The sequence below is a fragment of the Pimephales promelas genome, chromosome 20 (assembly GCF_988280905.1).
Source record: "Pimephales promelas chromosome 20, fPimPro1.hap1.1, whole genome shotgun sequence".
In the NCBI taxonomy this organism is placed as follows: domain Eukaryota; kingdom Metazoa; phylum Chordata; class Actinopteri; order Cypriniformes; family Leuciscidae; genus Pimephales; species Pimephales promelas.
The window spans coordinates 31,076,077-31,097,877 of NC_142788.1; the positions used below are offsets into that span (position 1 = coordinate 31,076,077).

At 36.8% G+C, this 21,801-nt stretch overlaps 1 protein-coding gene across 2 annotated transcripts; it reads left to right on the top strand.

Annotated features, from left to right (window-relative positions):
- The first annotated feature begins 252 nt into the window (after nucleotides 1–252).
- Nucleotides 253–20,370, top strand: LOC120494718 (broad substrate specificity ATP-binding cassette transporter ABCG2-like). Of its 2 annotated transcripts, none has more exons than XM_089124204.1 (16): nucleotides 253–318; nucleotides 1,186–1,399; nucleotides 4,768–4,827; nucleotides 5,597–5,711; nucleotides 7,312–7,464; nucleotides 8,488–8,645; nucleotides 9,097–9,248; nucleotides 9,355–9,456; nucleotides 12,475–12,728; nucleotides 13,230–13,312; nucleotides 13,402–13,491; nucleotides 13,719–13,843; nucleotides 18,104–18,258; nucleotides 18,404–18,493; nucleotides 19,379–19,452; nucleotides 19,912–20,370. In XM_089124204.1, the coding sequence occupies exons 2-16, from the start codon at nucleotides 1,194–1,196 to the stop codon at nucleotides 20,060–20,062; spliced, it is 1,968 nt and encodes a 655-aa protein (XP_088980330.1). In that variant the 5' UTR covers nucleotides 253–318; nucleotides 1,186–1,193; the 3' UTR covers nucleotides 20,063–20,370. The 2 variants fall into 2 exon arrangements, with proteins under 2 accessions (XP_088980330.1, XP_088980331.1); XM_089124205.1 differs by having other exon boundaries at nucleotides 317–510.
- Nucleotides 20,371–21,801: the final 1,431 nt, after the last annotated feature.

Here is a 21,801-nt window from a genome sequence, read left to right on the forward strand (position 1 = left end):
TGTGTAGCTATATTGTAAAATGCTAATCCCACAATAGGCTACTTTGATATTTGATCCCCATATGCCGAATTCATGTCATGATATTTAAGTAGGCTAAGTTACTGGTACTTTTACACGATCACGGTCCCTCTTGTACATGCCGATGGTGTTCATATGTAATGCTGATATGCATAAGCTTTATAAAGTCATCATAACACGTGTGACGCGCCCGTGTGTGTTTATGAAACCTCATTCACATTTCGCACTGCGCACGCGCGCGCACACACACACGCATAAAAGCAGCCGTGCACGCGTGAGCAGAGATAGTCTCCTCATCAGGTGAGTGTGTGTGAATGGGTTTTTCTCAACCTCGTAATCGATGATTATTCGGCATTTTTCCGCTGTTCGGATGAAAACGACCTCGATTGTTCTGGTCTGTGTTGATTTGTGAAGCCCGTGGAGGGATATTATTTCAGCAAAGTTTTACATTATGTTTTGCTCAGATAATGAATGAACATGATGAGAAATGACGTAAGTAGTTATTTAGCTCATCATAATAAGAAAATCATAATTCATAATTGAGCACTTCTTGTGTTGTTGACCCGCTTGCTCTAACGTTAGTCCTCAGTTGAGTCGCTGTATATTGAGTAACGCTGTTTTTATGTTTATATTTATGAGTTTGAGATTAGTATTCGCTAGTCTAATTAGTAAGGCGTTTAAAAAATAACATTGGTGCTCAAAAACCGTAATATTATTTACCATATTAATGTTGGTGTGAATGCCATGTAGGGCTTTTTCATAAATAATGTAGGCTAGTGATCATGAGTGTCCAAAAACATTTCTGAAAGAATCTTATCATGTTAGTTAATTGCAGCTCGCATTTAATTACCTTATGACGGCAATACATGTCTATAACACTTGCATTAATATGCCATGTGTTTATGAATGCATGAATATGTAAGGAGTTGATCAGGTATGTTGAGAATCTGTTAAACTGTTATATAAGTTTATCATCTTTTTACTCATTTAATTCCTTTTATTTAAAGCTCCAGTATAGCTCCAGTAAAGCTCCAGTAATGCTCCAGTAATGCTCCAGTATAGCTCCAGTATAGCTCCAGTAATGCTCCAGTATAGCTCCAGTATAGCTCCAGTATAGCTCCAGTATAGCTCCAGTGAAGCTGATGATGTTGCTCTGCTGTTCCTCAGGGTTGGCGATGGCAGATACGGTTGTTCAGCTGACCAGCGTCCAGGGTCTGGAGAATCATGTGTCCCCAAAACACGTGTCCACCAGAATGTCCTTCTCAGCGTCCCGGCGAGGAGCGACCGTGAGCTTTCACGACATCAACTATAATGTGAAGATGAAGAGCGGCTTCCTCTGCAAGAGGACGGTCACGCGCAAGAACATCCTCATCGACCTCAAGTAAGTCGCTGCGCTTTTTCATTATTTTTTTTATAATACTAATATTCCTTACGTCAGGTGGTTACACACTAACATGTCAGGGGCAATAAAACATACAAATAAACACATTTGGAAAAATAAAACAAACAACAAGTTTAATGCCCTTCGAGGTGTCCATTGTCGGGTATTTATGGCGAGGCGTGAGCGTGGAGGACGGCTGCCTCCGTCCAAGTCCATTCATACCTGGACGATGGACACCTCGAAGAGTACTCATCCCGCTTATCCCACGGCCACTCGACAAATAACAAAAGTTTAAAACATTAGTTTATATTTTAATTAGTTGAAAATTAGTGTGAAGTTACTATTGTGCAAAGATGATTCATGATTTTTGGGTTTGTTTTTTGTATGCTTGTTTTTTTATATTTTTGTGTGTATGTTTTTGTATGCAGGCTTTGTTTTTGTGTTTTTGTATGCATGTTTTTCATGTTTATTTAAGTTTTTTTATGTTTCTTGCGATAAGACATTTGATAAACGGTTGTTAATGCGTGCTTTTATGGGTGTTTTTATATGCATGTTTTTATTTAGTGTTTTAGTATGCATGTTGTTGTTTGTTGTATGTTGCATGCATGCATGTATTTGTTTTTTTTAATGCATGTTTTATTCTCTGTTTATTTTTGCATGTTTTTTTCGTACAAGTTATGCTTTTATAGCAGTACTAGTTTTTTCAAGCTGCCAAGTCAAGTCACATTTATTTCCATTTATACATTTTTAACCCTAACCCTAACTAACATATCCTGCAAACGTGATGAAGTGAGCGAGTCCCTCTGCCGGTGTGGTCTTGTGTCGGTCCGGCCAGCGGGTCTCTTGTTCAGACTTGTCCTCTGCCTCGCTCTTCTTCTTCTGAACACTCGATGTGAACACGGGCGCAGGAGCGAATGTGATGGTAGTGTTGCTTATTCTAGTGTTTTCATTCCTGGATTTGACGTCCTCTCAGAGGTCGTGGGTCTGAGAACATGTGGACGTGATGCGGGGTAACATGTGTGATTGGGGAATCCACCAGGGAGGGCTCGTGTGAATTGAAGGAAGGAAGTGTGGAGATCAGCTAAAGCTGCTCTCTAAAACACACACGCGGTTCACTGCAGAACGGCTCTCTTACCCAGGGTCCTTTCCAGTCTGAATATCTAACAGATCAAATCAAGATCCATTTGCCAGAAAAATAACATTCTATTAGATATTATGTCCTGTTTTCTGGAGAATTAATCGAAATGAAGTGAGTCGATGCTTAAAAAAGCTAAATTATCTGCCAATGGAGTGAGAAATAATCTTAATTCAAACAGAAACATAATTATTCTCACTCCATTGGCTGATGATTTAGCTTTTTTAAAGCATCAATTCTCCAGAAAACAGGACATCATATGTTATCTCATTTTACGAATCTTGATTGAAGAAATTTACATATTTTGACTGGAAACACGACAAAATATTAAGTAAGAAAAGCATTTACGTAGACAAACAGCAGCAGAAGCTTGTTATCCAATCACACACACACACACTTTACACATGTGCATGTTTACCGAACACACACATGCGCTTCCATAACCTGATGATGGGCGTTACGTGTTCACACACCCGCTGCGGCCAGGGCATTGTCCAACATCAAAGTCTCACACAACAATAGCCTGAACTTTCACACACACAACAACACACACAACAACAACAACAACACAACGCAACACACAACACAACAAACGCACAACACAACACACAAAATATAACACACACACACACACACACACACACACACATACACACAACACACAACACATAAAATATAACACACAACACACACACACACACACACACACAATACACAACACATAAAATATAACACACACACAACACACACACACACACACACACACACACACACACAACGCAACGCAACACACACACACACACACACACACACACACACACAATACACAACACAACATACAACACACACACACACACACACACACACAACACAACACACACAACACAACACAATATACATGACAAACAGAATATATATATATATATGATTTTTCATAATTTTTCCTAAAATTGACACATTCAGTACAGCAGAAACTATAATCTTATAATTTCAGAATTATTAATTGCCCTTTTTTTAAATGTTCTTTTTGAAATCTTAATGAAATCATTTCCACTATAATGAGAGTGACATTGTTTAGCAGATATTCTAGTCCGGCATGTGTGTGTGTGTGTGTGTGTGTTCAACCCTTGTACAGGATTCCTATGTTTACTGTCAGCTCAACCGAGTGTGATCATTAACCCGTGTGTGTGTGTGTGTGTGTGTTGTTTAAGTGCTGATGTTTATTTCCTTGTGTGAACTGATTAAATAATTACAGTTTTTCTCGATTGTTTGCACACATTTTCTGGTACTCGAGACACAATGACCACAACATGTAACTCATTCACCAACTCCCTGAACCAATTCTGCTGAACCACAAGCACAATTCCTGCTTTACACTCAAATTGCAGCTCTAAAACACACGTTTTTCTAAATTATTTCTTTATTTCTTTATTTCTTTAAAAATGTATTTATTTCTTTTTTTTCTGTAACAGCATAGACCACTGTATGTGCAACTTTGTGTTGGTTGGGGTGTACAAAATGTGGGATCTATCTCCCATTGATTTTGTGGGAAAAATAAAATATATTTGTTACATTGTATTTGTGTGTTCTGGGTATAAAACACAATATTCTCAAATATTTTTCAACACACTTATGTATGTAATGTCTGTAGTAAGTGTAACACTGAACAAAAAAGGCCCGAGTCATTATGATGAATGGAGAAGAAGTGTTTTAGATTTTGAGAAGAAATAACATTGTTTTGAATGTAAAGTTTGCTTTTGCAGGAGAATTGAGGGGTTTTGCCGATTGTGTGAGTGTTTTTAGATTTGTGTGTAGAGTTCTGAGAATATGAGGCATTCTTTCAGAAAATGTGTGTAAACAATCGAGAAAAACTGTAAATCTTCATGATCCTGGACATGCGCTCCGCTATCGGGATTAGGAGGAATATTAATTATGACTCGTCGCCTTCATCTGTTTGTACGTGATTGATATAATAGATTCAAATATTCTGGTCTTCCAAAAAGAAACTGCATTTCATGATCGCTTCGGCTGTGGCTCATCCAATCAGATTCCTGTGTGTGTGTGTGTGTTTTATAAATGCTGATGTTTATTTCCTCGTGTGAACTGGTGCTTGGCTTTATGTTTGGTTTAATTTTAATTTTAATTTTTGGTTTTAATTTTTTATTTTGGTTTAATGAAGAAGAAAATGAGGTGATGATGATTATTACATAATTCTGTGTGTCCTTTTCTCCAGTGGCATCATGAAGCCGGGACTGAACGCCATATTAGGAGCGACCGGGAGCGGGAAATCATCGTAAGAGCTGTCTATCTGTCTATCTGTCTCTCTCTCTCTCTCTATCTCTCTCTCTCTCTATCTGTCTATCTGTCTCTCTCTCTATCTGTCCATCCGTCCATCCGTCTATCTATCTATCTGTCTATCTGTCTCTCTCTCTCTCTCTATCTCTCTCTCTCTCTATCTGTCTATCTGTCTCTCTCTCTATCTGTCCATCCGTCCATCCGTCTATCTATCTATCTGTCTAGCTGTCTCTCTCTCTCTCTCTATCTCTCTCTCTCTCTATCTGTCTATCTGTCTCTCTCTCTATCTGTCCATCCGTCCATCCGTCTATCTATCTATCTGTCTGTCTATCTCTCTATCCGTCTGTCTATCTGTCTGTCTATCCGTCCATCCGTCTGTCTATCTGTCTCTCTGTCGGTCTGTGTTTATACAATCAGCATTTTTATTATGTAATTTTACTCATCTAGTAAATGCATCTTGATTTAAGAAATGTTTGATATTTGGACTGGAAACAGGACAAAAATAGTAAGTAAGAAGAGCATGTTTTGCAGTGTAAAATAATGGCATGAACTCAAAACATGGACAGGAATAGAGCGCTTCCCAACAGTGGTTACACAAACATGACTTGATAAATACACATGGCAAACATGAGGCCTTTAATACACAAGACTAGACAAGGGACACATGGCAGGATCACATGATTAAAACAGGGGATCACATGACCGAGACATGAAACATGACCCAAAAGCAGACGTGTCGCTGATGTTGTTTCCATGTTGTAATGAAGGTTCCTGGATGTGCTGGCGGCCCGTAAGGATCCCGCTGGTCTTTCCGGAGAGGTTCTTATCGACGGAGCGCCTCAGCCTCCAAACTTCAAGTGTCTGTCGGGATATGTAGTGCAGGTATAAACTCACAGCAGCAAACAAGCACATCCTATTCATACAGACAACCCATCGAATACTATATCCTGTTATCTGGAGGATTCATCAAAATGAAGTGAGTTGATGCTTAAAACAAGCAAAATGATCTGCCGATGGAGTGAGAAAAATAATCTTAACATTATTTTCACTCCCGATTGGCAGATAATTTTGCTCGTTTTAAGCAAAAACTCACTTAATTTTTATTTATTTCCCCAGATAACAGGACACAATATCTTATGTCATTTCACTCATCTAGTAAATGCATCTTGATTTAAGAAATGTTTGATATTTGGACTGTAAATAAGATTACATAACTCTAGCATTAAAAAGAGGAAGTTGAACTGGTTTTTCTGTACAGCACGTTTCATGACTAAGGCATTTGTGAGATTGCTGACTAAGATTATAGTAGTAGTCAGTGTTGGGAAAGTTCACTTTCTACATGAACTAGTTCAAGTTCAGTTCACAAATTTTAAAATGAACTAGTTCAGTTCATAGTTCATAGTTCACAATTTTAAACTAAGCTCACGGTTCCAAAAAATGAACTAGTTCATAGTTATTTTTTTTCCTTATACTGCTGCAAACTATTTTTTTTTATTATTATTATTGCCACAACCCATTTTACACTGGGCGAACCCAAATCTCATGAACTCAAAATATGAACGCGCTCAGGCACAACACTCGTAGGAGTGCAGGTTAATTTGTTTTCCTTCCATACACACTTAAAAATAAAGGATCTTAATTGACGTTGCATCGATGGTTCCACGAAGAACCTTTAAAGTTTTTAATGTTGCCCAGACAGCAACATGTGGTTTTAACAAAAAATGAAACATGTAGCGTTTACCACAGTAAAGTTAAGTGAGTGAATCAGGTAATCCGAGCTGCTGTGAGTGAGTGGAGGCGGGGCTCATTTGCATATTAAAATGTGGCAAGGGTGTCGAGTTACATTCATATTCTAAGGCATGAAGAAGTTGAGAAGTTCAAATTTATTTGTATATAAAAATTCAAAATCAATCACAGTTGACCAAAGTGTTTAACGATATCAGGATACACACAAATAAACACACACAAATATATATATATATGAAGAGTTCAGATGCAAAAGCCTCTAAATGCCATTTGAAATTTTCTTCTTTAATGATGATTTTTATCAAACTTGTATATTTAAGTTCAGTAATTTCACTTAAATAACAATTAATAGGTAATTATCATTGCCATTTAAGTGAAATCACTGGACTTAAATATACAAGCTTGATAAAAATGATCATTCTAGAAGAACATTTCAAATGGCATTTAGAGGCTTTTGCATCTGAACTCTTCATATATTCACTGGACAAAAACTACAAAGATGAGTTTTAAGGAATTGGAGAGGAACTTACAATAGATGTCTTTAAAGCAGCAGCTCTGCCATAATGTAAAGATGTTTAACATACAGTGTAATAGAGTTACTATAGATCCTGTTTTCTTCTGAAGTCTGAAATCCTATAAATCGAATAACTCTTTAATCTAATCTCAAATCACGCCAGCCGTGTCAGGAGACACTCGCACTTCCGTCTCAAACTGTGTGTGTGTGTGTGTGTGTCAGGATGATGTGGTCATGGGGACGCTGACCGTACGGGAGAATCTGCGTTTCTCAGCCGCTTTACGGCTCCCGAAGACGATCAAACAACGAGAGAAAGATGAGAAGGTGGAGACACTCATCCAGGAGCTCGGATTGAGCAAAGTGGCAGATTCACGGGTAACACACGACACACACTTCAGGAGTTATAATCGTTTTACACAGGGTTTGAAATTAACTTTTTCACATGCCAAACAATTTGGCTTCTAAATTAAGTTACAAGCCTCTCAGAGCTTCTACTAGCAAAAAAAAGAAGAAATAATATATATATATATATTTGGATTTCATACACTCTTATTTGAACACAATCCTGTCATCCAGTCCTTCCTCTTTCATCCCCCAAATGTGTTTTAGGATGACCGATCAATACAGTACAAAGAACATAAAAAAATGATAGGATGCTGTAAAATAACAATGTTTTCTGGGTAACACTTTACAATAAGGTTCATTAGTTAACATTAGTTAATGTATTTATTAACATGCACTAACCATGAGCAATACATTTGTTACTGCATTTGTTCATCTTTGTTAATGTTAGTTCATGAAAACACAGCTGTTCATTGTTTGTTCATGTTAGTTCACGGTGCATTAACTAATGTTAACAAGATTTTAATCAAGTATTAATAAATGTTGAAAATAACATTAACAAAGATTAACAAATGCTGTATATGTGCTATTCATTATTAGTTCATATTAACTAATGTAGTTAACTAATGTTAACTAACGAACCTTATTGTAAAGTGTTACCGTTTTCTGTCAACCAAATGCTTTTTATTCTTTGCTATTCAATGCAAATTAAATTATTTGTTTGCGAGTAGAGACGTGCGTGTTCACGTAAGCCAGATATGAGCAGATTCTCCTTAATATGCTGTATTAAATATATCATGATCACGAGTTTACGCTAAATCTTTGCAGATTTGTGTTACACGAACTTCCCAGCAAAGTGAGTACACATAATAAGTAAGACGCCCAATTGGCTCGTGATTTGACAGAGTTATTTTCAAACCCTAATTTATTATACACTAAAAATACAGTAAAAATTGTGTATGTGTGAGAAATTTAACAAACTGAGTGTTGTAGTTGCTGATTGTGTTCAGAGGGCGTGGCTTTGACTCACTGCTGCCCTGATTGGCTGATTCACAGGTGGGCACGCAGCTGATTCGTGGAATTTCGGGAGGAGAGAGGAAGAGGACGAACATCGGCATGGAGTTGATCATCGATCCATCAGTGCTTTTCCTGGACGAGCCGACAACAGGCCTCGACGCCAGCACTGCCAACTCTGTCCTCATGCTGCTGAAGAAGTGTGTTTACACTCACACACACACACACTTACTCACACACACACTCTCTCTCACACACACACACACACACACTCACACACACACACTCACACACTCACTCACTCACTCACTCACTCACACACACACTCACTCACACTAAAGCACCAGTAGGTGGCAGCAGGTGTCTTAATGTCTCAATGAGTGAGCACTGAGCCCTGAGGCACTCCAGTGATGGAGAAACCATGTTTCTGATTGACAGGTCCTACTAATAACATGTAGATGGAGAAGAGAAGCGGTCCCAGCACTGAGCCCTGAGGCACTCCAGTAGCTTGATGATAACAGATCATTATCGCTGTTAAAGCAGAACAAAAACAGTCAATGTTGTGTCTAAAATTCAAGTGTAAGTGTGTGTATGTTTTGAGATGAACATAAACAGAGATTGTGTTATTTAAGTGTGTGTGTGTGTGTTCAGAATGGCTCTCAACGGTCGCACCATCATCCTCTCCATCCATCAGCCGCGCTACTCCATCTATCGTCTGTTCGACAGCCTGACGCTCCTGGTGGGAGGAAGGCTGGTGTATCACGGGCCGGCTCAGGACGCCCTGCAGTACTTCAGTGAGATCGGTGAGAACACGCACACACACACACACACACACACACACACACACACACACACACACACACACACACACACACACACTCACTCTCATGTCTTCTGTTTGTGTGTCAGGATACACCTGTGAACCTCATAACAACCCTGCTGATTTCTTCCTGGATGTCATCAATGGAGACTCGACGGCTGTAACTCTCAACAAGTTACACAACAATGAGGGTACGACACACACACACACACACACACACACACACGCAAACTTCCCTTCTGTGTGTCTCCAGTCTCGCTGTATAACGGCCACTTTGATGCTTTTTTTTAGTCAAGAACCGTTTATTATTATTTCATTATTTAGTAAAATAATAATGGTCAAATAATATCTACACACACTAGAGTGATATAGACCATTTCACAAGATGTAAACAACACTGGTCCAGAAGCACTTCCTGTTTCAGTTTTTTAACACTACATAAAAGCTGGGATAAAATACAACCAACAGAACATTTAAAACTGAATCAAAAAGTTAAACAAACATACATGTGAAATAAAGAAAACAGTTACAAACTGAAACAGGAAGTGCTTCTGGACCAGTGTTGTTTACATCTTGTGAAATGGTCCATATAATATCACAGTGGATATATAATATTATCAGAGTGGATTTTGAATGAATATTTACTACAATTTAATATACATCATTCATAAATATCATGAGAAAAGTATTTTTTATTTGTACATTAATTGATCAAATTGAAGAATTTGAAATGAAAGTTGAAGCACACTTTTAATAAGATTACAGGGAAAAAAGGGTAAAAAATTATCACAAATATGCAGATTTGAATTTTTAACATTTAGCTTATTTTAAATAATTAATTTAAATTAATATGTTCTACTAATATATAATATTTATCCTTAAAGGAGCAATGTGTGATTTTTAGCGACATCTAGTGGTTCGGTTGCGAGTTTGCACCAGGTTTGCACTAAGGGCTCAGCCCACTGCTCACCCCTCCCTTTCGAAGAAGCTACGGTTGCTAAAACGGGACAAACATCTCGTCGGCTGAGACAGCAGAGAATAGCCAGAGTAAGCCAAGAGTGTGTAACATTGTCACTGTTTCTGTACCACAGTCCATTATAAACCACATCATGGATACTGTTTACAAAGCCATAGTCAGGTGAGGATCAAGGGTTTTAATATATAATTTAATAAAATAATAGTAATCAGCTGATTGTCTCACAAACGTAACCAGCAGCACATTTCTCCCCACATACTGTAGCAAACCCATAATACAGCGAGGGAGCAGCTATATATTTTTTCTAACAGGGTAGTAATAGTTTAGCTGGCTAATATGAGCTGTTACTGTGGCTGAGCAATCATGTCATCTCCGCATCCCATAGATACTATTTACTACACACAATAGGCTTTTTTCTCTGATTTTGAAAACTCTTCGTGATCGACTTTAGTGATCTAAAAGTCTCTATCGACGGCTTAGTGATTCCTGTAACGTACTGTTTTACGGTCAATGACATGAATACTAATCATCAGCTGTCTCACGAACGTAACAGCACATCTATCCCCAACATAACAAACCCATAACACAGCGAGGGAGAACTAAGTTACATGAAACAATCCCAACTACATATTTTACACCACTCACAAGGGAAAAGTCACTACTCACGGAGTGTAAGGCTAGCTTCCAGCTTTCCGCTACTTCTCTTTCAAGGTAGTGATGAAACGCGTTCTGTAGCGCTGTTTGTTTGCGTTCGGCTACGGTAGGAATATGACGTCACAACATGGCGACCTTCATAGAAGGGGATTCCCGCGGTTATGGAGCTATTAATGTCTCATTCTAAGGTAATAAAAAACATTACGGTTAATTAAGTAAGTTCTTTATACACCACTGAAAACATAGTTATGGATGTCATATTGCATTTCTGTTAATAGATACTCAACTTTTTTACACATTGCACCTTTAAGAAATATCATGAAAGAGAATTATTTTTTTTCATAATTTTACTTTTCATTTTATTAGTAGTTTAAATTCTATTAACTTTTTTTATTCTTTTGTAATTTGTTTTTTGTGTTAAGTATTTCTATTTAGCTTTAATTAATTTTTATTTCAGTTTTAAGTAATAAAATTTGAAATTATGACAGGCCTAATATTGGTCGATTTTGAATTTTGTTTCCTAACATAGACTTTATTTCATAATTTCAACTTTTTATGTCATAATTAGAGTTTGTCAATTTCAAATTATGTAATTAACTTAGTATGTCAAAATTTAAACTTTTTATTTCATAATTATAACTATTTGTCCATTTTTAATTTTATTTAGTAATTTAGACTTGGTATGTCATAATCATAATTTAGATTTGGTATGTCATAATTTAGACTTGGTATGTCATAATCATAATTTAGATTTGGTATGTCATAATTTAGACTTGGTATGTCATAATTTAGACTTGGTATATCATAATTTAGACTTGGTATGTCATAATTTAGAATTTGTATGTCATGATTTCTACTTTTATTTCGTAATTTTTACTTAGTATACATTATTTCAACTTTTTGTTTCATTATTATAACTATTTGTTGATTTTGAATTTTATTTCGTATTTTATACTTGGTATGTCATAATTTCAAATTTTTGTCCTAATTAGAAATGAATTAATTTCAAATTTTGTAATTTTAACTTCGTAGCCTATGTCATAATTTCAACTTTTTATTTCATAATTATAACTATTTGTCTTTTGAATTTTATTTCGTAATTTAGACTTGATATGTCATAATTTGAACTTTTTATGTCATAATTAGAATTTGTCAATTTTTAATTTTATTTCGTAATTTTAACTTAGTATGTCATAATTTCAACTTGTTATTTCAGTTATAACTGTCGATTTTAAATTTTATTTAATAATTTAGACTTGGTATGTTATAATTTCAACTTTTATGTCATAATTAGAATTAAAGTAAATTTCAAATTTTATTTCGTAATTTTAACAATTTGTCGATTTTGAATTTTATTTCTTAATTTAAACTTGCTATGTCATAATTTAAACTTTTATCTCATAATTAGAATTTAAGTCAATTTAAACTTTTATTTCATAATTATAACTATTTGTCGATTTTGAATTTTATTTAATACTTTAAACTTGGTATGTCATAATTTCAACTTTTTATGTCATTATCAGTATTTAAATCAATTTCAAATTGAATGATTGAGTATCTACATGCATTTGAATGCCAGAACTGGACCAGGATCAGCTGAGTTCATCTCTGAAGGGCATCGAGGATCGTTTAGTGGAGGAATACAGGAATAGCTCCAGCTTCAAACACACCAAAGGTGAACTGGATCGCATCATTCAGGGTCAGGAGAACATTCGGGTCAAAATCAAAACCAGAACCATCACCTACAGCACGTCCTTCTTCCACCAGTTCAACTGGGTCCTCAAGAGAACCTTCCGGAACCTGATGCTCAACCCACAGACCTCCTTCGCTCAGGTCAGGCGCTCGACAGCTGAACACATCAAAACGTTGAAATTGTGACGTACTAATTATGACTCTGAAGTCATAATTACGAGACATTAGTTATTATAACCTTAGTCATGTTATCATTTAAACTTTTTATGTCATAATTAGAATGTCAATTTAAAGTTTTATTTCATAATTTTAACCTAGTATGTCACTATCTCAATTTTTTTGTCATAATTAGAATTTGTCAATTTTAAAATTTATTTTGTAATTTTAACCTAGTATTTCATAATTTCAACATTTAATGTCATTATAACTTGATTAAGAACTTGGTTATATATCTTGAGTATAAGTTTATTTGGAATTGTATAATAATAATTTAGACTTGGTATATCTTTTTAATAGTTTAACTTTTTAAGTCATAATTTCAAATATTTATCTCATAATTATGAAAGAAAAAGTATTATTTTTATTTTTCATTTAGAAAGTTTTATTGGCGTTTCTATATTAATGTAAGTATTGTTCCTCCAGATCGGGGTCATAATCTTCCTGGCTCTGGTTGTTGGAGCGATATTTTTCGGATTGAAGTTAAACTCGAGTGGGATTCAGAACCGGTACGAAACATTCACCAGTGTTTGATTTACAGAACAGATGCTGAAGCATCTCAAGAAAAACTCCAATTGTGTGTGTGTTTGTGTTTCAGGATGGGCGCATTATTCTTTATCACTACTAATCAGTGCTTTAGTTCAGTTTCAGCAGCTGAACTCTTCATCACAGAGAGGAAACTCTTTGTGTAAGTACACACACTCACACACACACTCACACACACACACACCCGCAATTTACAGGGGTGAAATAATTTCCACCTACATATTATACGTTGAGTGCTCCGTTTATTAGCGGCAGTGGTTTTGTTTTGTTGGTTTGTGATGTTTTATGTACAGTTACTATTGTGACTATAATTGTGATATTTGAGTGATATGTCATGTTGTTGTTGTTGTTGTTGTTGTTGTGTCTCAGGCATGAGTACATCAGCGGCTACTACAGACTGTCTGTGTACTTTCTGTCGAAGCTTCTGTCTGACATCCTCACGCTGCGCACCATCCCTGCCATCATCTTTAGCTGTGTGGCCTACTGGATGATCGGTGTGTGTGTGTGTGTGTGTGTGTGTGTGTGTGTGTGTGAATGTGTGTGTGGGAGATAGTGACTTATTGTGACTGTTAGTGAGTGAGTGCTAGTAAGTTATAGTGAGTGATTGTGAGTGAAAGACTGATTATTTGAAAATGAGTGAGTGAGTGAAAGAGGGTGAGTGATAATAAGTGAGTGAGTGATTCTGAGTGAGTGACTGATAGTGAGTGAGTGAGTGAAAGAGTTAGTGAGTGTGAGTGAGTGAGTGACTGATAGTGAGTGAGTGAGTGAAAGAGTTAGTGAGTGTGAGTGAGTGAGTGACTGATAGTGAGTGAGTGAGTGAAAGAGTTAGTGAGTGAGTGAGTGAGTTTTACTTGTTTGTTTTATTATTTATATTTAATATGTTGATGCTTTGGCAACATCGTGTTACACAGTCATGCTAATAGAGCAAATCAAATTTCAATTGAAATTGAATTGGGTGACTGATGGTGAGGGATAATGAGTGAGTTAGTGAGTGGTAGTGTGTGTGTGTGATAGTGAGGGATAGTGAGTGAAAGAGTGATTGTGAGTGATAGTGAGTGAGTAAAAGAGTGATAGTGAGTGATTGTGAGTGAGTGAGTAAAAGAGTGATAGTGAGTGATTGTGAGTGAGTAAAAGAGTGATAGTGAGTGATTGTGAGTGAGTAAAAGAGTGATAGTGAGTGATTGTGAGTGAGTAAAAGAGTGATAGTGAGTGATTGTGAGTGAGTAAAAGAGTGATAGTGTGTGATTGTGAGTGAGTGGGTAACAGAGTGAAAGTGAGTGATTGTGAGTGAGTAAAAGAGTGATAGTGAGTGATTGTGAGTGAGTGAGTGAGTGAGTGAGTGAGTGAGTGAGTGAGTAAAAGAGTGATAGTGAGTGATTGTGAGTGAGTGAGTAAAAGAGTGATAGTGAGTGATTGTGAGTGAGTGAGTGAGTGAGTGAGTGAGTAAAAGAGTGATAGTGAGTGATTGTGAGTGAGTGAGTGAGTGAGTGAGTGAGTGAGTAAAAGAGTGATAGTGAGTGATTGTGAGTGAGTGAGTGAGTGAGTGAGTGAGTGAGTGAGTAAAAGAGTGATAGTGAGTGATTGTGAGTGAGTGAGTAAAAGAGTGATAGTGAGTGATTGTGAGTGAGTAAAAGAGTGATAGTGAGTGATTGTGAGTGAGTAAAAGAGTGATAGTGAGTGATTGTGAGTGAGTAACAGAGTGAAAGTGAGTGATTGTGAGTAAGTGAGTGAGTGAGTGAGTGAGTGAGTAAAAGAGTGATAGTGAGTGATTGTGAGTGAGTGAGTAAAAGAGTGATAGTGAGTGATTGTGAGTGAGTAAAAGAGTGATAGTGAGTGATTGTGAGTGAGTAAAAGAGTGATTGTGAGTGATTGTGAGTGAGTAAAAGAGTGATTGTGAGTGATTGTGAGTGAGTAAAAGAGTGATTGTGAGTGATTGTGAGTGAGTAAAAGAGTGATAGTGAGTGATTGTGAGTGAGTAAAAGAGTGATTGTGAGTGATTGTGAGTGAGTAAAAGAGTGATTGTGAGTGATTGTGAGTGAGTAAAAGAGTGATAGTGAGTGATTGTGAGTGAGTAAAAGAGTGATTGTGAGTGATTGTGAGTGAGTAAAAGAGTGATTGTGAGTGATTGTGAGTGAGTAAAAGAGTGATTGTGAGTGATAGTGAGTGAGTAAAAGAGTGATTGTGAGTGATTGTGAGTGAGTAAAAGAGTGATAGTGAGTGATTGTGAGTGAGTAAAAGAGTGATAGTGAGTGATTGTGAGTGAGTAAAAGAGTGATTGTGAGTGATTGTGAGTGAGTAAAAGAGTGATAGTGAGTGATTGTGAGTGAGTAAAAGAGTGATAGTGAGTGATTGTGAGTGAGTAAAAGAGTGATAGTGTGTGATTGTGAGTGAGTGGGTAACAGAGTGAAAGTGAGTGATTGTGAGTGAGTAAAAGAGTGATAGTGAGTGATTGTGAGTGAGTGAGTGAGTGAGTGAGTGAGTAAAAGAGTGATAGTGAGTGATTGTGAGTGAGTGAGTAAAAGAGTGATAGTGAGTGATTGTGAGTGAGTGAGTGAGTGAGTGAGTGAGTAAAAGAGTGATAGTGAGTGATTGTGAGTGAGTGAGTAAAAGAGTGATAGTGAGTGATTGTGAGTGAGTGAGTAAAAGAGTGATAGTGAGTGATTGTGAGTGAGTAAAAGAGTGATAGTGAGTGATTGTGAGTGAGTAAAAGAGTGATAGTGAGTGATTGTGAGTGAGTAACAGAGTGAAAGTGAGTGATTGTGAGTGAGTAAAAGAGTGATAGTGAGTGATTGTGAGTAAGTGAGTGAGTGAGTGAGTGAGTGAGTAAAAGAGTGATAGTGAGTGATTGTGAGTGAGTGAGTAAAAGAGTGATAGTGAGTGATTGTGAGTGAGTAAAAGAGTGATAGTGAGTGATTGTGAGTGAGTAAAAGAGTGATAGTGAGTGATTGTGAGTGAGTAAAAGAGTGATTGTGAGTGATTGTGAGTGAGTAAAAGAGTGATTGTGAGTGATTGTGAGTGAGTAAAAGAGTGATTGTGAGTGATTGTGAGTGAGTAAAAGAGTGATAGTGAGTGATTGTGAGTGAGTAAAAGAGTGATAGTGAGTGATTGTGAGTGAGTGAGTAAAAGAGTGATAGTGAGTGATTGTGAGTGAGTAAAAGAGTGATAGTGAGTGATTGTGAGTGAGTGAGTAAAAGAGTGATAGTGTGTGACTGTGAGTGAGTAAAAGAGTGATAGTGTGTGATTGTGAGTGAGTGAGTAACACAGTGAAAGTGAGTGAGTGAGTAAAAGAGTGATTGTGAGTGAGTGAGTGAGTAAAAGAGTTATAGTGAGTGATTGTGAGTGAGTGAGTAAAAGAGTGATAGTGAGTGATTGTGAGTGAGTAAAAGAGTGATAGTGAGTGATTGTGAGTGAGTAAAAGAGTGATAGTGAGTGATTGTGAGTGAGTAAAAGAGTGATAGTGAGTGATTGTGAGTGAGTAAAAGAGTGATAGTGTGTGATTGTGAGTGAGTGGGTAACAGAGTGAAAGTGAGTGATTGTGAGTGAGTAAAAGAGTGATAGTGAGTGATTGTGAGTGAGTGAGTGAGTGAGTGAGTGAGTGAGTAAAAGAGTGATAGTGAGTGATTGTGAGTGAGTGAGTAAAAGAGTGATAGTGAGTGATTGTGAGTGAGTAAAAGAGTGATAGTGAGTGATTGTGAGTGAGTGAGTAAAAGAGTGATAGTGAGTGATTGTGAGTGAGTAAAAGAGTGATAGTGAGTGATTGTGAGTGAGTGAGTAAAAGAGTGATAGTGAGTGATTGTGAGTGAGTAAAAGAGTGATAGTGAGTGATTGTGAGTGAGTAAAAGAGTGATAGTGTGTGATTGTGAGTGAGTAAAAGAGTGATAGTGAGTGATTGTGAGTGAGTAAAAGAGTGATAGTGAGTGATTGTGAGTGAGTAAAAGAGTGATAGTGAGTGATTGTGAGTGAGTGAGTAAAAGAGTGATAGTGAGTGATTGTGAGTGAGTAAAAGAGTGATAGTGTGTGATTGTGAGTGAGTAAAAGAGTGATAGTGAGTGATTGTGAGTGAGTAAAAGAGTGATAGTGAGTGATTGTGAGTGAGTAAAAGAGTGATAGTGTGTGATTGTGAGTGAGTGAGTAAAAGAGTGATAGTGTGTGATTGTGAGTGAGTGAGTAAAAGAGTGATAGTGAGTGATTGTGAGTGAGTGAGTGAGTGAGTGAGTGAGTGAGTAAAAGAGTGAAAGTGTGTGATTGTGAGTGAGTGAGTAAAAGAGTGATAGTGAGTGATTGTGAGTGAGTGAGTGAGTAAAAGAGTGATAGTGTGTGATTGTGAGTGAGTGAGTGAGTGAGTGAGTAAAAGAGTGATAGTGTGTGATTGTGAGTGAGTGAGTAAAAGAGTGATAGTGTGTGATTGTGAGTGAGTGAGTAAAAGAGTGATAGTGAGTGATTGTGAGTGAGTAAAAGAGTGATAGTGAGTGATTGTGAGTGAGTAAAAGAGTGATAGTGTGTGATTGTGAGTGAGTAAAAGAGTGATAGTGTGTGATTGTGAGTGAGTAAAAGAGTGATAGTGAGTGATTGTGAGTGAGTGAGTAAAAGAGTGATAGTGAGTGATTGTGAGTGAGTGAGTAAAAGAGTGATAGTGTGTGATTGTGAGTGAGTGAGTAAAAGAGTGATTGTGAGTGAGTGAGTAAAAGAGTGATTGTGAGTGAGTGAGTGATAGTGGTTTCTTCTCTGATGCTGTGTTGTGATTGGTTCTCCAGGCCTGAAGGCATCTGTGGAGGCGTTCTTTATCTTCTTATTCTCCATCGTGATGGTCTCGTATACGGCGACTGCCTTGACTCTGGCCATCTCTGCGGATCAGACGGTGGTGGCCATTGCTAACATCTTTTTGACCATCAGCTTTGTCTTCATGATGGTAAACACACACACACACACACATTCACATACACATGTGTGATTTTGGCTGATCTAAAATACATGTAATGTTAATATAAATACATTTGTGTTTAGTTTAACATTGTTTGTTATTTCTCTCTCTGTGTGTGTGTGTGTGTGTGTAGATCTTCTCTGGGCTGCTGGTGAATCTCCCCAGTGTGGCTAATTGGTTGAACTGGTTGAAGTACTTCAGTATTCCTCGTTACGGTCTCGCTGTGAGTGTCCAATCAGAGCTGGTGTCTCAAACTGCCCTAAGTTGGCATACTCTGACACGCAGCAGTGTCGTTTTACTATCATTGAAAGACTAGATGTAAAAAAAATATCTAAAAGTATTTTTTAACTCTATAAAAAATTGCTTTAAGTATGTTATGTTGGCTTGTCAACGCAATGTTAATTCATGCTAGCAACAGGTTAAATCATGTTATCAATATGCAAAAAAATGTTAGCAATATGCTAAATCATGATAACAACATGTTAAAGCATGTTAGCAATGTGTAGCTAAATCATGCTTGCAACATCATGAATCATGCAAGCAACATGTTAAAACATCAGCAATGGTAAATCATGCTAAAAAAACATGTTAGCAAAATGTTTTTTTTTGAAAAGTGTTGGAGTAACGCAGTAGAAGTGACCGAGTGACGTAATCGGATTACTTTACTTTATTTACAACACTTTTTTTTTATTAAGTAACACAAGAAAAATGAGAACTTTTTGTTATTTAGAAACAAAGAAGCAACCCAAAGATGAGAAAAAGTAACGCAAAGGAAAACATTAGTTTATTTAGTAACTTTTTGTGGAAAGTATTGATTCGTTTTTAGCTACGTGTTAAATCAGGTTAACTTATTTCACTCAGTTATTTAAGACTTTCAGACAGGGCTTCGTTATAAAACTTTACTCATCCAGTTTGTATTAATGTTGATTTCAGTGGTAATTATTGCAGTTCATGAAGGTGAACTAAATAACAAGCCGGTTAAAAAAAAAGCAATATTTTTGGACTTATTTTTTTTAAGTATAAGAACCCTGACACTAAACACTTGCTGTTTGATTTATTGAATGCAGAAGAAATCATGTTTATTTATGGTTGATGATGATTGTTTCAGGCTCTGCAAATCAACGAGTTCACCGGCCTCAGTTTCTGTGACACCAGGAACACAACCGGCACGCCAGAGAGAGTGTGAGTAACTAAATTACCCAAATAAAACCCTTAAAACTGATCACCAAAATGACAGCTATACTGTAAATGGGTTTTCCTTTGAAAAAAAAAATTCTGCCTTTAAATTTCTTGAATGTAACTCGACACCCTTGCCTCATTTAGTATACGTGATTCTATGAATATGCAAATGAGCCCCACCTCCACTCACTCAGAGATCCACTGGTTGGCGATCACACGTTGATCTGATTGGTTACAAGGTGGTTTGTGACGTCAGAAACACCAGCGATTTCAAAGCGTGTTTTTGAGACTGTCTTTGGTTAAATCGGATTAAAAACACCACATACACACATAATCAACATTAAACGCTGGATTTACACCACAGGGGGACTTTAATAGAATTAAGTTGAATTAATATGAAATCAATCCAGTGAACACTTGGTATTAATAATAGTTTTGACGTCTGGTTTGTTCTCATGGCAGTTGCACCGCAGGCGAGGAGTTCCTGATGGATCAGGGCATCGATTATTCAGCCTGGGGTTTGTGGCAGAATCACTTGGCTCTGGCAATCATGACCTTCATTTTCCTGGTAATTGCTTACCTCAAGCTGCGCTTCATCAAGAAATTCACATAATCTCAGATCATCGTCTTCCTCACACACTCCTTTATCATAAGACACCGTTTTCACACGGAACCAATCAATCATCCTGTACTGAAGTCATACAATCGTCTACAATACAATCAGCTTTAACTGTGCTCAGGTGTGTTAAAAAAATCATAATGTCATATGCCAATGTTTGACACGTGTAAGTTAACTTTGTTTGGTGCACGTTTTTTTCTATGAGACTATACTAATATTTCTGCAACATTGAATTTATATATATTTTGTTAAAATAAATACTTTTTTTAAGAAAGCTGTTTAATAAAAACAAATGTTCACAATGTTTGTCTCAGTAATTTTTGGCTATTCATGTCTTAATAAGAATTAAAATTTGCCTTGATCTTATTATGGCATATAAAAGGTCTTTATTTCGTTAGAACATCTTGATTAAAACGTCTTCATTATAAACAGAGTATTTATTTAATCAAGCTCCAAAAACAGCGGGATCTGTGACATCATACATTTGCATATGCCCGCCTCCAGAGCAAGACATGGACCAATAGTTACACCTCATCACACTATAAGCTCCGCCCACTGGAGTTCAGTCTCTAAAATTAAAGTTTTTGTGCAAAAACTTTCGTAACAGGTGAACCTCATGGAATATTAAAATAAAATATTATAAAATTCATGTCATCTTGACCTCTTTATTCTTCCTACATTCAATACGTGAAACCAACCTTACAGTAATATTGACTTTTTTGGTTATCAGTTCCATCATATCAATCCTGCTAATAAATATTAATCTCCGTTGATGTCACTCATGTTAGTCAAAAAAAATATTTAATAATACAATTCTCAAAAGTATTTCACAAACATATTTATTTTATCTGAAGCTTTCAAAAATAAAAGGTGAAACATTTCATTATAAACACAAACATTATAACGAAACATGGGAATTACAGGAATATAAAAATGTCTGTTGACCCAAACTCAGCATGTCCCCCAGTGCGACTGAACTACATATTCACAATAAATAATAATTACACTAATTTACAATCTTTCATAAAGTGGAGAGGATCTGAAATGTACTAAACATGAATGTGCTCAAAACAAAAACAAGTTTTATATATTTACACACACTTAATAATACAGATAAATCCTCTTTATATCCAAACTCATCACAATCGCTGTGAAGTCCCGGTCAGTCTGTGTCGTCATCAGAGCGGCACGTCCTGCGTCACAAACACACCAATATCACTGTCGTTTTTTTGTGGGTCGAAATTTTGAGTTGGTCCAATCTTCTTGAAACTCTGGATTCTGATAGAGGGCCATGAGACTTCGACCTGAGTGCAACAATGGAGGCTCTAGACCCTTCCAGAGCTGAGATATCAAAAATCAAAATTTCGACCAGAAAAAAAACGACAGTGTTACCCCTTACGTTTTTTTTTGGGGCGAAAAATTAAGTATCCCCAATCTTCTCAAAACTCTGGATTCTGATAGAAGGCCGCGAGACTTTGACCTGAGTGGAAAAATGGGGGCTCTAGACCCTTCCAGAGCTGAGATATCAAAATTCAAAATTTCGACCGGAAAAAAAAACCGACAGTGTTACCCCTTTCGTTTTTTTTTCATTTTTGGGCGAAAAATTAAGTTTCTCCAATCTTCTCAAAACTCTGGATTCTGATAGAGGGCTGTGAGACTTAGACCTGAGTGCAAAAATGGATGATCTAGACCCTTCCAGAGCTGAGATATCAAAATTCAAAATTTCGACCCGA

Coding starts and splice junctions, on each gene's coding strand:
- LOC120494718 (XM_089124204.1), top strand. CDS start 1,194: ATGGCAGATACGGTTGTTCAGCTGACCAGCGTCCAGGGTCTGGAGAAT. Junction 7,465..8,487: donor GCAAAGTGGCAGATTCACGG/GTAACACACGAC, acceptor GCTGATTCACAG/GTGGGCACGCAGCTGATTCG. Junction 13,492..13,718: donor ACAGAGAGGAAACTCTTTGT/GTAAGTACACAC, acceptor GTTGTGTCTCAG/GCATGAGTACATCAGCGGCT.